Consider the following 13,307-nt stretch of genomic DNA (forward strand, 5'->3'; position numbering starts at 1 on the left):
AAATGCCTTAGTTAATTATTAAGAGCGAAATGAACTTGCCACCAACAATTTGCAATTTTTTCAACTATCATTACTTTATCCCGGATATTTTTTTTTAATATCACGACGTGGCTTTGGTGACTATTGCCATAATGTCATATCGTCACTGAAACTCTATATTAAAATTTTAAAAAATGTTAAAAAGTAACGATACAGAGGCTTGGTTTTAAGAAATATTAGTAACACTAACAGAACTAAGAATATTAAAAAAAATAACTGTAAATTGTACAAACAAACAAAAAACTTGTAAGAAATACTTTCTACTACCACTCCCGACTGCTTTAACTAACTGTAGACGTCGGTTCATGTTCATACTGTTAACGATGCTGCAAATATATTGTGTTATGTCTTTCCATTCTTCTTCAAAGACCAAGCAAATTTTCATAATTTCGGTCATCTTCAACAAGATCAATGACAATTGCACAATCTTCAACCCTAAGAACCATATTCAATGGTACACAACAATAATCATCAAAGTTATCTCGTCATTATGAAGTATAACATCAAAAAGTAACGATAATTGAAAGAACTGGAAAATGTTCGTGGGATTTTGTTCATATTTTGCTCTTAAAAATTAACCAAGGCATGTGTTGAAAAAAGACATAAGTCAAAAAACAAAATATTCATGACATGGTTCTGACTGACAAATGATGTTTTAGAAAAATTGGCTTTCGAAAAATAGAGTAAAAAACAACTCTTCGATCAGCGGCGCGGCGGATCGAGGATTCGGGAAATGGGGGGGGGGGGGGGGTTAGACACAAAATTCTATTCAAAGAAGATTCAAAGTACATTCTCCAGAGTCGTTTGTGACTAAAGAAAATAATAATATCGTATTACTTGTTGGACGCACCCCGGGGGGTTGTAGCCAGGAAGCTCCCCCCCCCCCCATACAGTGGTATCTAATTTTTATTCATTATTATGTAAATTTACTAAAAAATTAGATATTTACAAATTCGCTCAAAAGATCAAGTCTGCCTGGGAAATCCAATGATAGCAAGTTAATTTTTGTTTACTCTATTAAGTGTCAAATCTTGACACACAAATTTATAGTAAATAGTGTAAAATATATTTTAACAATATGTTCACAAGTGAAGAAACACGAGATATGTATGATGTTTACTTAAAAATAATAGAAATTCCGATATGGCATGCATGCGCAAGTTATAGAACATTGTGTCCTGAAAGGACGCAGCCTCATCGTACTATTTTCGCAAGGATTTCAAGAAATTTAGCAGTTGCTGGTAGCTTTAAGAAACAAGAGGGCAATATTTAAAAAGACTTAATGATTTTAATGTGCCAGCTCAGATTGAAATAAATCCGGAAACTTCTAGTAGTAAAGTAAAATAACTCGCGAGTGTTGTATGAATGATTCTTATGAAGGGAAAATTATCAAAAAACATAAATATCACAACTTTAAATTTAAATTATACCAAATTTACATTTTTTTACATGCTGGAGATCACGAGAGAAGATTACAATTAGGGAATGCAATCCCGCAAATGCTGGATCCCGCAATGAGATTCCGCGGGATCGAAGTTGCGGGATTTATCGTGCGGGATCCGCGGGATTGACACATTATTACTACTGGGTAACCGAATCGATCACGACCAAGGTCAAACCCCTTCATTCCGGGCCGATGAGTCGACGCTCGGAACCCGGGGGACCTGTTTAACCGGACCCGTACTTGTGGACAATTTCGTCAAAAAAACTGCCGGACATAATTATCGGGACAAGCAAAATTTTAGGGTAAATTTAAAGTTGAATATCTCTTGAACTAAAAAAGATTTTGGGATGCGGTTTGGACCAGGTTTTAGATGCATCTATTGTGATTTAAGATGCTATGTGGTTTTCGAAAATATATTTAGCGAATTCTCGTATACAGGGTGTTTTATAAGAGAGTGAAAATTTGGTCAAGAATCTTTTTGACCGCAAATTTACGAGTTTTAAAAAAATCGAAATTTTTACCAAGTACGACTAATCTGTATTGAAATTAGAAAAAACAATTTAATCGTTTTTTTAATTTTTTTTGTTTTAAGGAAAATTGACTTTTTTTTGAAAAATATGCATTTTTAGTCATATGTATGGTCCTAAGTAGTACAAAAAGCTTTGTACATTCTGCATATGCCAAAAAATTATTGATATAGAGTGTATCTAAAAGCAGATAACTAACACAAGTTAAAAAAAAACTTCAACATCAGAATAATATTTTTATTTATAAAATAAGTAGATAAATTATAATAAAATTTAAGTTCATTTTATTTAGATTAATATACTAAATATATTTTTGAACACCCTGTATAAATCGGTCCAAATTTCTGTACAGCTAGTTTAAGATACACGCTATATCAATATATTGAGGGCCTATGCAAAATGTACAATGCCTTTTGTACCATTTAGAACCAAATGTATGACTATTGTTTACAGTCCCGCAATTTTGCGGATCCGCGGGATTGATTGCTTTAATCCCGCGGGCTTGCGGGATTGAGATTTTGGTGCGGGATTGCATTCCCTATTTACAATTTTGCAAATAGTTTCGGGAAAGTGTTCAACAGCCCTCTTTTTTCTAGAAAAATATTATGGATGGATGAATCTTTATTTACAAATTCTGGTACATTTAACAGAAAAAAAGTTCACATTATTATGCAAAAGAAAATCCTCATTTAATTAGAGAAACCAGACCACAGTAATATCCTTGTCTATATATTATAATCAAGGGTAATATATTCTTTGAACGTATGGGCTGGCATTCTTGACAATAAAATTTTAGGTTCTGTATTGATCTGTATTGAACTCTACTATACAATTTTTGTGCGTCCAGATTTGACACTTAATATTATAAACAAAAAATAACTTGCTGACATATATAAAGTGTTAATTGGATTTCCAAGGCAGACTTGATCTATGGCGAATTTTGAAAAATCTATTTTTTAATGAATTTACATAATAATGAATAAAAATTAGATACCATCGTATAGACTTTTTTTCGCTCCCTCTAACAGTATAAAAATTCAAAATGGCGGCCATTAGAAAACAAAACCTTGACTGTTGTGTGAAATCTAGAAGGCTTAGAAATTTTCTGAAAACGGCATCTAATTGGCCGATGTCAAAAATATAAAACTACCAACTTACGTTGCAATAGATAGAATAGTTCTGAAGATATTGTTATTTAAAATAAACGTATTATTTTAATTTTTTTACATAAATCCGAAACTAATCAAGATACCGGGGTTTTCTTCATATGTGTTTGTCAAACTTCTAATTACGCAACTTTTATCCTATTTAACCGAATTCGTATCTCTCGTAGTCTCTGAGATACCAATGTTGAGCATCGAAATTGTCATCTGTATACCAGTTTGTTAAAATAATCAAGAAAATAGGACTAAAAATATAAAAATATAACATTTTAAAAATTTTTCCGTTGCATTTTTTTGCATCTAAGTGTATATTTTTGTTTAATTTTATTTTAAAGTAGTCTTTTTTATCCTAATTATTATTAATTAATTAAGCCTATTTCAACAATGGAAACTTTGATAAAAAGGGACAGTGACGATAGAATGATCGTTAAAAGAGTAAGCGTGCCTACGGGACTGGAAGAACTCATGGAAGGATTAACTAAAGAGGTACTTCTTAAAAAACCTAAAGATCTGTACCAGTTCGCTTCTGAGTATTTTTCACAACTGGTATTGCTACGGGAAAAAAGTCACAAATATAAAGGTATGTATAGAATAGATACAAAAAAATAATAGTCTCCACACAGATTAAAAAATAGATTACCTAAGTATATAGCTACTTATTTATTTATGGTAGCATATACAGGGTGTCCCAGAAATAAGTGCAGATATTTTAAGGGGTCGGAGATCTGGTCAAAAGAAACATATTTTCTCTTTAGCATTTTTAAAATAAATTGAAAATAACCGAGTTATTTAACTTTGAAAATTTAAAAAAAATATGGCAACATTTTGAGAACCGCCGGCAGATATCGACAACACCATCCAACTATATAAATTAAATAAAATAAGAAAAAGTTAATAAAATTATCCGGATTGGTTCTAGCATCTCCGATAATTCGACGCCCTGTATTGCCGCATAGTCAAGAAAGTAGTACTTAAAAATCAATCAGAAAATCACACCATTTGAAGAGTTTAGCAGAGATTCCAGACATTTTTAAGATGGTGGCCAACACAAAGTAAATTATAAAAGAAAAAAACTTACCTACAACAGTAAAAAAAATACTTAAACTTATGACATATTTAGTAATAACAAATGTGACAGTACTCTTTTTCGATACACACTTAACTAAAATACACTTCACTGTGCTATTTTACATGTACATGCTATTATAATAACTACTAAAATAATAGTCCTCGTTCTAACACATTATTTTCATACAGGCTTCATCATAATTTGAACCAATGATTTTCAAAACACCTTGAAAAGCGCACACTACACTGTGAATACCTTTCTGAATGAATGAATGTTTGGAATTATTGCCTCTCATCGCCATTTCACGAACTACTTTTAATCTTAATTTTGAATACATATATTTTGTTTTTTTGTTATTTTTTATGTATTTCCAATGTATTGCGAAGTATTCAATGGCTCCATCAACAACCCATCCGTCCGAAAAGAGTGCCACATGCCAAATGGTTCTTTAAAAGCAACAATTTTAAATTCAAGACATCCAAAGCAATGAAATTCGTATTAAATTTTAAAAATAAAACAGAGAAAAACGAAAGGAAACAAACAAAACTCTGTAATCAATGGCATCTAAAAATTTTAGATTAAATTGAGTAAATATCAATCAAAATTTGTATTAAAATTAGTGAATTTAATTGGCAAATTTAGATAAAAGTTTAAAATTAACTTTCCTAATTTTTTGAGTAGAAATTTAAAATTGCTGCTAATTTATAAATATAGAAATATGTAGAATGTGGATAACGTAGTAGGTGGCAACACCGTAAGGTTTAGATACACCGTAAAGAAATTTCAGGTGAATAAACAAGTGGGACTAAAAAGTTTTTTAAAATTTCCTGGGAAATGTCAAGAAAAAATTTAAATTTTCAACAATTTTTTTTCGCCAAAAAAACTCAGGCGTCTTTCTGCTGTCGAAATATACTACCAATTAAAATATTTACACTTATTTGTGAGATACCCTGTATAATAAATTATAATAGCTGATTATATTTTTTGTGCCATACAGAGCAATTAATCATTCTTTCAGTACACCCAGTTCGATCAGCTCAATCTATAACGAAGGTTAAGGCACCTACGGTTTTACCTGTAAAGAATTCCTCTCCACCTAAACCCATAAAGCATTTCTCACACCAGCTAAGCATTAGAAGTAGATCACCAAAAATAAAATCTAAATTAGAAGAAAAGAAACTAGCACCTTCACTAAACAGAGAGAAAAACCGCAGTAAGGAGAGAAACGAAAGTCAAACCAAGAAAGAAACACCTAGGAATCGTTCTATAAGCTCAAAAAGAAAGAGTGAGAGTTCAACTAACCCTTCTAGCGTGCAAAGTACACCTAGAGATAAACGGCAAACTTCTGTACCCAAGAAGGTCAAAGCTGTTGATGACAAAAAAGAGGATAAAGATTTTAAATTATCAAGGACCAAGAAAAAGGATTATAAAGATAAGTTAAAAGATGGATTGGTCATAACTAGTACAGCTGTTGCTGCTTCAAGTGCAGGTGCTTCTGTCAAAACAATAATTGCAAATGAGAGTAAAAAACAGAAAGATCATGATGAAATTAAATCTATTCATAAGGAAAAAGATAGTAATATTAATGCTGGTTCTAAAGATAATTATCAAATCAAAAAAACAACTGATATTTTGGATGTATCTTCTACCGCAATTTCCCAAAATTATAGTTCCAAAACTGAAAAGGATAAAACTATTAAAGATACTAATAAAAATAGTATGAATCATACAGAAACACTTGAATCAGATATTTTAAACAAATCAACTAAAGAAAATAATAATTCAAATGAATATAAGGTTATAATAGAGGATAACAAACAAGATAAATTAATGTCAGTAGAAGAAACTAACATTGCACCTTCTCATAATAATCTGTCTCAATCTGAGGAGCAAAAAACGATTGAAGAGTCCATCACAATTGAAACTGAACTGAAAGAAAAAGAAGAAAAACTGAATTCTGATAGATTATTTAAATCAACTGAAGATAAGAGTAATCGAATTGAAGATAAATTAACTGATAATAGTCCTACTATAGAAGACAGTAAAGAAGAGGAGCCAGATAAAAACAGATCAAAAGAAGAAATTGGTATTCTCTCAGACAATAAAGAAAAAAGTAAAAATGAAACAGTTCCTCTAACTGTACAAAATAAGGAAACAAATGAAAGTATGCGAGATAATATTGAGGAAGAGCAAGATAAAGAAACAAAAAAAGAGATTAATAATAATAAAAGTTTATCTTCTGATCATATCATTAAGGAAGATTCCTCTATACCAAAGAAATTAATTGTAGAAGAAGCAGATCTAGCTAAACAAGCTATAGTTGATCACACAGCAAAAATGGATACTAGTAAAATTATCGAAGCCGTTGACATTTCTAATAAAAACGAGGACCCAAAAATTAAAAAAGTCAATAGTCATAAAGAACTAAGTATTTTAGAAGAAAATATAGAAACAAATAATGGCAATGATTTTAAAGAATCTGTAGATAAGAAAGATATTACAAATGAATTTAAAGAAGGATATACAAAGTTAGAGAAAGAAAACAATAAACATCAATCTAAACCAGATGAAATAGTTAAAAGTAATGAGAATCAGACTAAAACTGCTGTGAATGTAAATCAAGAAAATATTTCAACGAATGACAAAATACAAATTTCTGACGATTACAAGAGGGAAAACAGTGATTTTGTAGAGGAAACGAAAACTGATACTGATAATGTTGATTTAAAAGACAATAAAGAAAACACTATTAATACTGTAGATACTAGCACAGCTAAAGGAGAAAAAACTGATATTTCTGGACTTTCTAGAGATATATTTTTAGAGAATGTTGGAGATTCTAATTTAAAAGACAGGAATATTGATATCAAAAAAAATATTAAAAATATAAAAATAGATAGCAACGCACTAACTACTTTCCTTGACAGTGAAAAGAAGGATGTTTTTAAACATGAGATAAACTTGGAAAATCCTATAACTGTAGAACAGGATAATGAAATTAAACCAAAGGCAAATCTACCAGAATTGAGAGCTCATGTTTCTTCTGAGGTACCTAAAGATAATAAATATGCACATGATATTAAAGAAAGTACCATAGAGGATATTAGTGCAGATACAAAATCAAGTAAAATTATTGTTAAGGAAAACATCCAAGACAAGAGAGAGAAAGATTTGACTCATAATGGTTGTTCTGATGTTGAAAAAGGCAAAAGTTCTAACAAAGATATTAATATAGTTAATACTGTTGAAATAAATGAAAATAACGTAAACAATATACAGGAAAATGACAATCAAAATAATTCTACTAAAGTTGAAACAGAAAATAGTATATCTAAACTTGAAAATATATCAGATCATGTAGATGTTAATGAAAACAAAAAAGACGAATTTCAAGAGCTAGAAATTAATCAAAAAGATATTGAAACACTTAAGAAAAATATGAAAGAAAATAAAGTTGACACTATTGAAGAAAAAAACACAAAAAATCTTGTTGAAGATAATCAAAATATTGAAGACGTTTTTAATAATGAAGTGAAAACCCTGTCAGAAATAGACAAAGTCTCTAACCCAGATCTTCAAAATTCAAGGGTTGTAAACAATACTTTTAACACAAAGACTTTTACTGATACAACAAATAAAGGTATCAGTAGTAAAACATCTGTTCAGTTAAAAGGTGAAAATGAACTACCAGTGAAAACAGGACCCAATTCTGTGAATAACGATATTGCTTCAGCAATAGATCTCAAAAAGAATATAGAAGAATCCAGTAAAATAAATGATGCTAAACTTGAAAAAGAAAAGATTAGTGATAATGTTATTAATTCTTATACGAGTCAAGAAAATGGAATGATGATAACTAATAAAGATGATGCAGAAAAATTCTCCGACAACATAGAAAGTTCTAACAATGATTTAAAAAGTAGAGATAAAAAAGATATTAATACATTTCTTACGGATATCAGAGATAGCATTAAAAAAGGTGATGGTAAAAAAGGTAGTGGTAAAGATAATTTAGGTCCCGTATCTTTAGCTGTAGCTGGAGCTACTACGGTTGCTGTTGCTGCAGTAACTCCTATTTTAACAGAAAGCCTAGACAACAGCTTAGATAACATTAAAAATAAAACAAAAGGCAAAGAAACTTTTAGTATATCAGAATCGACTAAAGAAAATAAAGACTCTGAAAAAGTACCTGAGGTTTCAACTAAATTAAGTGCATTAAAAACTGACTATAACAAAGACGATATTTCAGATTCTGATATTTTAGCAAAAGCTACAAATATTGCTATATTATCTGATGACATAAATAAAGTTAATGAGTTAGACTCTACCGACAGTGAAAACAGCATCAAGAAAGTTCCTCTTACTGATTTTAAATCAGAAAATACATTAATCAATGCAAAAGAGGAAAATTTAAAGGATGATAAAGCAGATGATTCTAAAATATGGGCTAAATCATCAAATCTAGACATAGTATCTAAAAATATCCAATCAAACTTAAATGAGTCAAATAATGACGTTGATCAGAAAATGGGTGATAATAAAAATAATGAATTTGAAAATAGCAAACAAATAATTGTATCGAGTGATATGGAAAAATTATCTAAAGATCAAGATTTAAATAATATCAATGATAATCCTGAGGATTCTGAAAATAATAAAAACAATAAAACAGAAAATATAGCTCAAGATATAAAGGGAAGTATTAAAGAAATGCAAAATTCGCAAGATGGAGATAATATAAAAAAGGATTATGAACAACAAAAATCTACTATCATGAAAGATGGCATAGAAAATATAATCAAAGATAATAAAACTGCTGTAGATAATAATGGTCAAATAGAATTAAAAGAAAATTTGAAACACGATCTTAACATTATTAAAAAAAGCTTACAAGAAGAGAATAAACATGATTTGAATAAGAAACTGAGACCCTCCGATATATCATCTAAAGTTGATGATGGATTAAAAGAAAATATAGAAAATGATAACTCAACGAATGAAATAGATAATGTCAATGAACTTAAAGATAATATTAAAAATGGAGATTTAAAATTAACAAGTCAAGATATAATTGCCGAAAATATTAAACAAGTTACTATTAAATCTAACAAAACTGGAGATAAAGAATTGTTATTGAAAGATTTAGAAACATCTAAAAAAGTTAAAAATGAAATGAAAGAAAATAATACTGAAAGAGACAAAACTGTAGAAGAAGAAGGACAAAATGATATTAATAAAAATGTTGATGAGACAACGAATAATTACGAAATACTTCAAAAGACTGATCAATTAGAAGACCAGAAAAATATGACTGAACCCGAAGAGGTGCCTTCTGTTGAAAATAAAGAAACTGGGCTACCTCAAAACATTTCAACATCTGAGCAGTTAGTAGATGATAAAAAAACTGAAAATAAAGTTGAAGATCAAGATGGAGATGATATTTTAACAGTTAGCTTTCCAACATCTTCTGCAGAACCTGTTGTTGAAATGCATCAAGCACAAACGATTGCTAAACATAACATAGAAAACCTTAAGAGAGACTCATTCTCTGACAAAGATAAAGTAAAATCAAACGTATCTGACGACGAACAGGTTGCTTCTGAACCAGGTAGTGATATTATGAAAACTTCACCTTATCGTAACGCAACTAAGAAGATTTTGGAGTCAAAACTATCTGAAGACTATCCAGGTATAGTTGATAGCGAGGTTAAAAAGTTTCTAAGTTGGTTTATAAAAACTGAACAAGATCATGTTTTCCAAATGGACAGTGTGGACTACGAATCGCCATTCCATAAACCAGAAAATGTGACAAAAGTAAAACAAGAATCTGAATTAGATAACACAAATATAAGCCATAATATAACATACCCAGAAGAAGGTGAAAGAAATCTCGAAATATCTAATACAGAATCTCTTAATATTAAACCTAAAAATATTAGTAATGCTAAGGATGAGTTAAAGAAACAAGAAAAACAAGCAGTCGAACAAAACGTTGAAAATAACAGAGATTATAAAATAATAAATAAGGCAAATTCTATAATAGAACAAACAGAACCTCAAATTATGGAGAGAAATAAAAGAGATACTAATAATGTAAACGTCAGTGATATAAATGATTTTATTAAGTATAATAATGATATATTATCACAAAATGCAGTCTTAAAAAAAGAGCCAATAAAAGAGGAAGTCAAAGATGAGAAGTTAGAGAAATACAACGAATCTACTGAACAACAAGTAAAACCTGAATTAAGTAAAAATGAAACATCTAAAACAGAACAACTGCCTTTACAGCACGATAAAAAGTGTAGCGACAATAAAAAGGATACTGATATATATAGTTCCATTGAATCTGAAAATAATACTGCTTTAAAGAATAATGATTTACCTGAAAATACCGCTCATGTAATCGATAATATAGAATGCAAAGAACAAGTTTTAAATCAAGATATATCTACTGAATATTCTAAGAGCTGCGATCAGGAAATTAATAATACCAAAGTAACCAAATCTGACAAGTTAAAAGACAAAACAGAATCTCTGGATCAACAGATAAACCATTATCAAAACAATAAGATAATAGATATAGAAAATTCTACCACAGTACAATCTGAACTTTGCCATTTAGAAAATATTAAAACAGATAGTGGGGATAAAGAGGCAGTCAATCATACAAATATACCTACAACATCTGAAAATAACACTGCATTAAGAAATATAGAATCGCATAAAATTAAATCTCCAATAAAATATGGCACAGAGCTCATTAAAGAAAATGAGCCCGAATTAAAACAAAAATTATATACTGTAGAAAACATTGATCATAGTAGTAATGAATTTAATGAAAATCATGAAAACGAAGGTCAGAAAAAATACTTACTGGAAGAAAGCAAAACAATTGCAAAGCAACAAGTTGATAGTAAAAATAACGAATTATTACAGGAAGAAGAAAATTCTGTTAGGAAAATAGATAGTAGAAAGGAGAAAACTAATATCATAAGTATTTCTAACCCTGAAAATCAAACCGCGTTTCAAAATGAAGATTCTATAAAAAATATTGATGTAACTCACAATAATGTAAAAAAGAATGAACTCAAAGAAAATGTATCTACTGTAGAGAGCTCTACACCCACTCACAGTGAATTTAAAGAATTAAATAAAAACAAAGATCAAGTAAATAGTCGATTGAAAGAAGAAGGAACTACAGGACTTCAAACAATGCATAGCCAAGAAAATAAATTAGTACGAAATGAAAACTTTGTAACAGTACAACCACAGCCTCAGCACTCAGAGATTAGTAAAATTGATAATACGAATATCAGTAAGACAAAAACTGAATATAATTCCTTATCACAAGAAGAACATTTAGTGAAAGATGATCCACTGGGAAAAAATAATATAAACACAAAAGAAAAAGCTGATATGAAACCTGAAACATCATATACAGAACATAATAAGGAGTCTGATGGTACTGTATCTCAATTTGTAAATAAGAATCTTAAGGATAATAAAGAAGAAGTAAAATATACGGAAGATTCTGTCAAAGTTGAAGAAACAGAGTCCTCATTACAAAATTCTGATTCCGTTGAAATAAAACCTTTAGTCAAAAATAAAGATGAAAAGGAGACTTCTTTACCTGAATCAGAAAAGCAGCTGTTACATGAAAAAGAAATAAAGCTGTTGTCTGCAGATATCCCAAATAATATTGAAATACCTCACCTCAAATTGCAAGATGACGAAAAAGAATTAAAACATACAAATGTATCTGGAGATATAATTAAAAGCATTGCAAATCTTGAATTATCATCTGAAAAACCCGGAATAATAGATAACTCTATCAAGAATTACCTAAACTCTTTTATTCATCAAGAAAAATATGACATTCTCAAACCAAAAGAAATTAATGATGGCACAATTGAAAAGGGACAAAATAAATTTAGCGAAGAAAAATCTACAAAGAACGAAAAGCAAATTAAGGATGACAAAAAAGAGAAAAAAGAACGATCTTTTAAAAAAAGATTTGAAAGATCTTTGTCGCAAACAACTTCAAGTGAAGATGAAAAAATATCACCTAGAGAAAATAAAATTAAACGAACTCAGTCAGTCGGAGTCTTGAAATCAGATCGTAGTCAACCAACAACTAGCATCCCAATGTCCGCTAGACAAAGGTCTAAAGAAAAAACAACTAGAAAATCAGCAGGTAGACGACCTTTGATAAGACAACTTGAGACCACTAGCAAAGAATTAGAAGAAAAAATACTGGGGAAAAAAGAAACTGAAGAATCGAGTAGTGAAAAAAGTGATAAAGAGAACGTCTCAAGAAAATCAAGAGAAAAACGTGAAAAAAATTCAAGAGAACAAAAAACGGAAAATAACAAAAATAAAATTTATCTTGAAGGTGCAAAAATAAGTGAACCTTTGCAGGATTCTTTTGATCATAAGCAAGGAAAGACTGATTCCAAACAAAGTAAAACTGATACTCAAATAATTAATGAATTTGAAGAAAAGCAAAACAAAGTGTTAAAGGGAGTTGATGATGAACAAAATGGACTATATAAATTAAAGAATAAAGACAAAAATAAAACCATTGTTGAAGTAAATAATAAGAACCATAAGGTTGATTTGGCGAGCGAGCCATTTGTAATAGAATCTGCTAACAATGACTATATGATGCTAGGTTCTATTGGCATAGATAATGACATAAATATACCGAAAGATAAAGATACAATAATGCAACAAAATCAGGAAAAAATACACAATGAAGATAATGAAGAACGTACATCAAAAAATAAAAAAGAGTCTGAAAACAAAATAAAGCCTGAAGAAAACGATAAAAACTATAAAGACACTAATAATGTAAAAACAGAATATTTACATAACTATAAAATAGATTTATTAAACCAAGAAAAAAGTAGAGCAAATGGAAAAGTAGAAAAAAAGCTAAAGGAAGAGTTTGCTGTAAAAATACAATCTATGTGGCGAGGCTTTATCACCCGAAAAAATCTTAAAGAATCTCAAAAACAGGTAAGTTTTTAAAGTTTTCAAACAAATTTTAAACTAATATTAAT

The 13,307-nt window shown here is 29.7% G+C and overlaps 1 protein-coding gene across 1 annotated transcript in view; it reads left to right on the forward strand.

Annotated features, from left to right (window-relative positions):
• LOC115887302 (uncharacterized protein PF11_0213-like) overlaps positions 1-13,307 on the forward strand; it is a 37,787-nt gene that overhangs the window by 2,891 nt on the left and 21,589 nt on the right. The window contains exons 2-4 of the mRNA XM_030906695.1: positions 3,546-3,753; positions 5,261-7,567; positions 7,739-13,263. Of these exons, the coding sequence (XP_030762555.1) occupies positions 3,558-3,753; positions 5,261-7,567; positions 7,739-13,263 (8,028 nt within the window). The 5' untranslated portion in view covers positions 3,546-3,557. The remainder of the gene's footprint in view (positions 1-3,545; positions 3,754-5,260; positions 7,568-7,738; positions 13,264-13,307) is intronic.

This window comes from Sitophilus oryzae, unplaced genomic scaffold (assembly GCF_002938485.1).
Source record: "Sitophilus oryzae breed Bouriz unplaced genomic scaffold, Soryzae_2.0 scaffold_562_pilon_pilon, whole genome shotgun sequence".
Lineage (NCBI taxonomy): Eukaryota > Metazoa > Arthropoda > Insecta > Coleoptera > Curculionidae > Sitophilus > Sitophilus oryzae.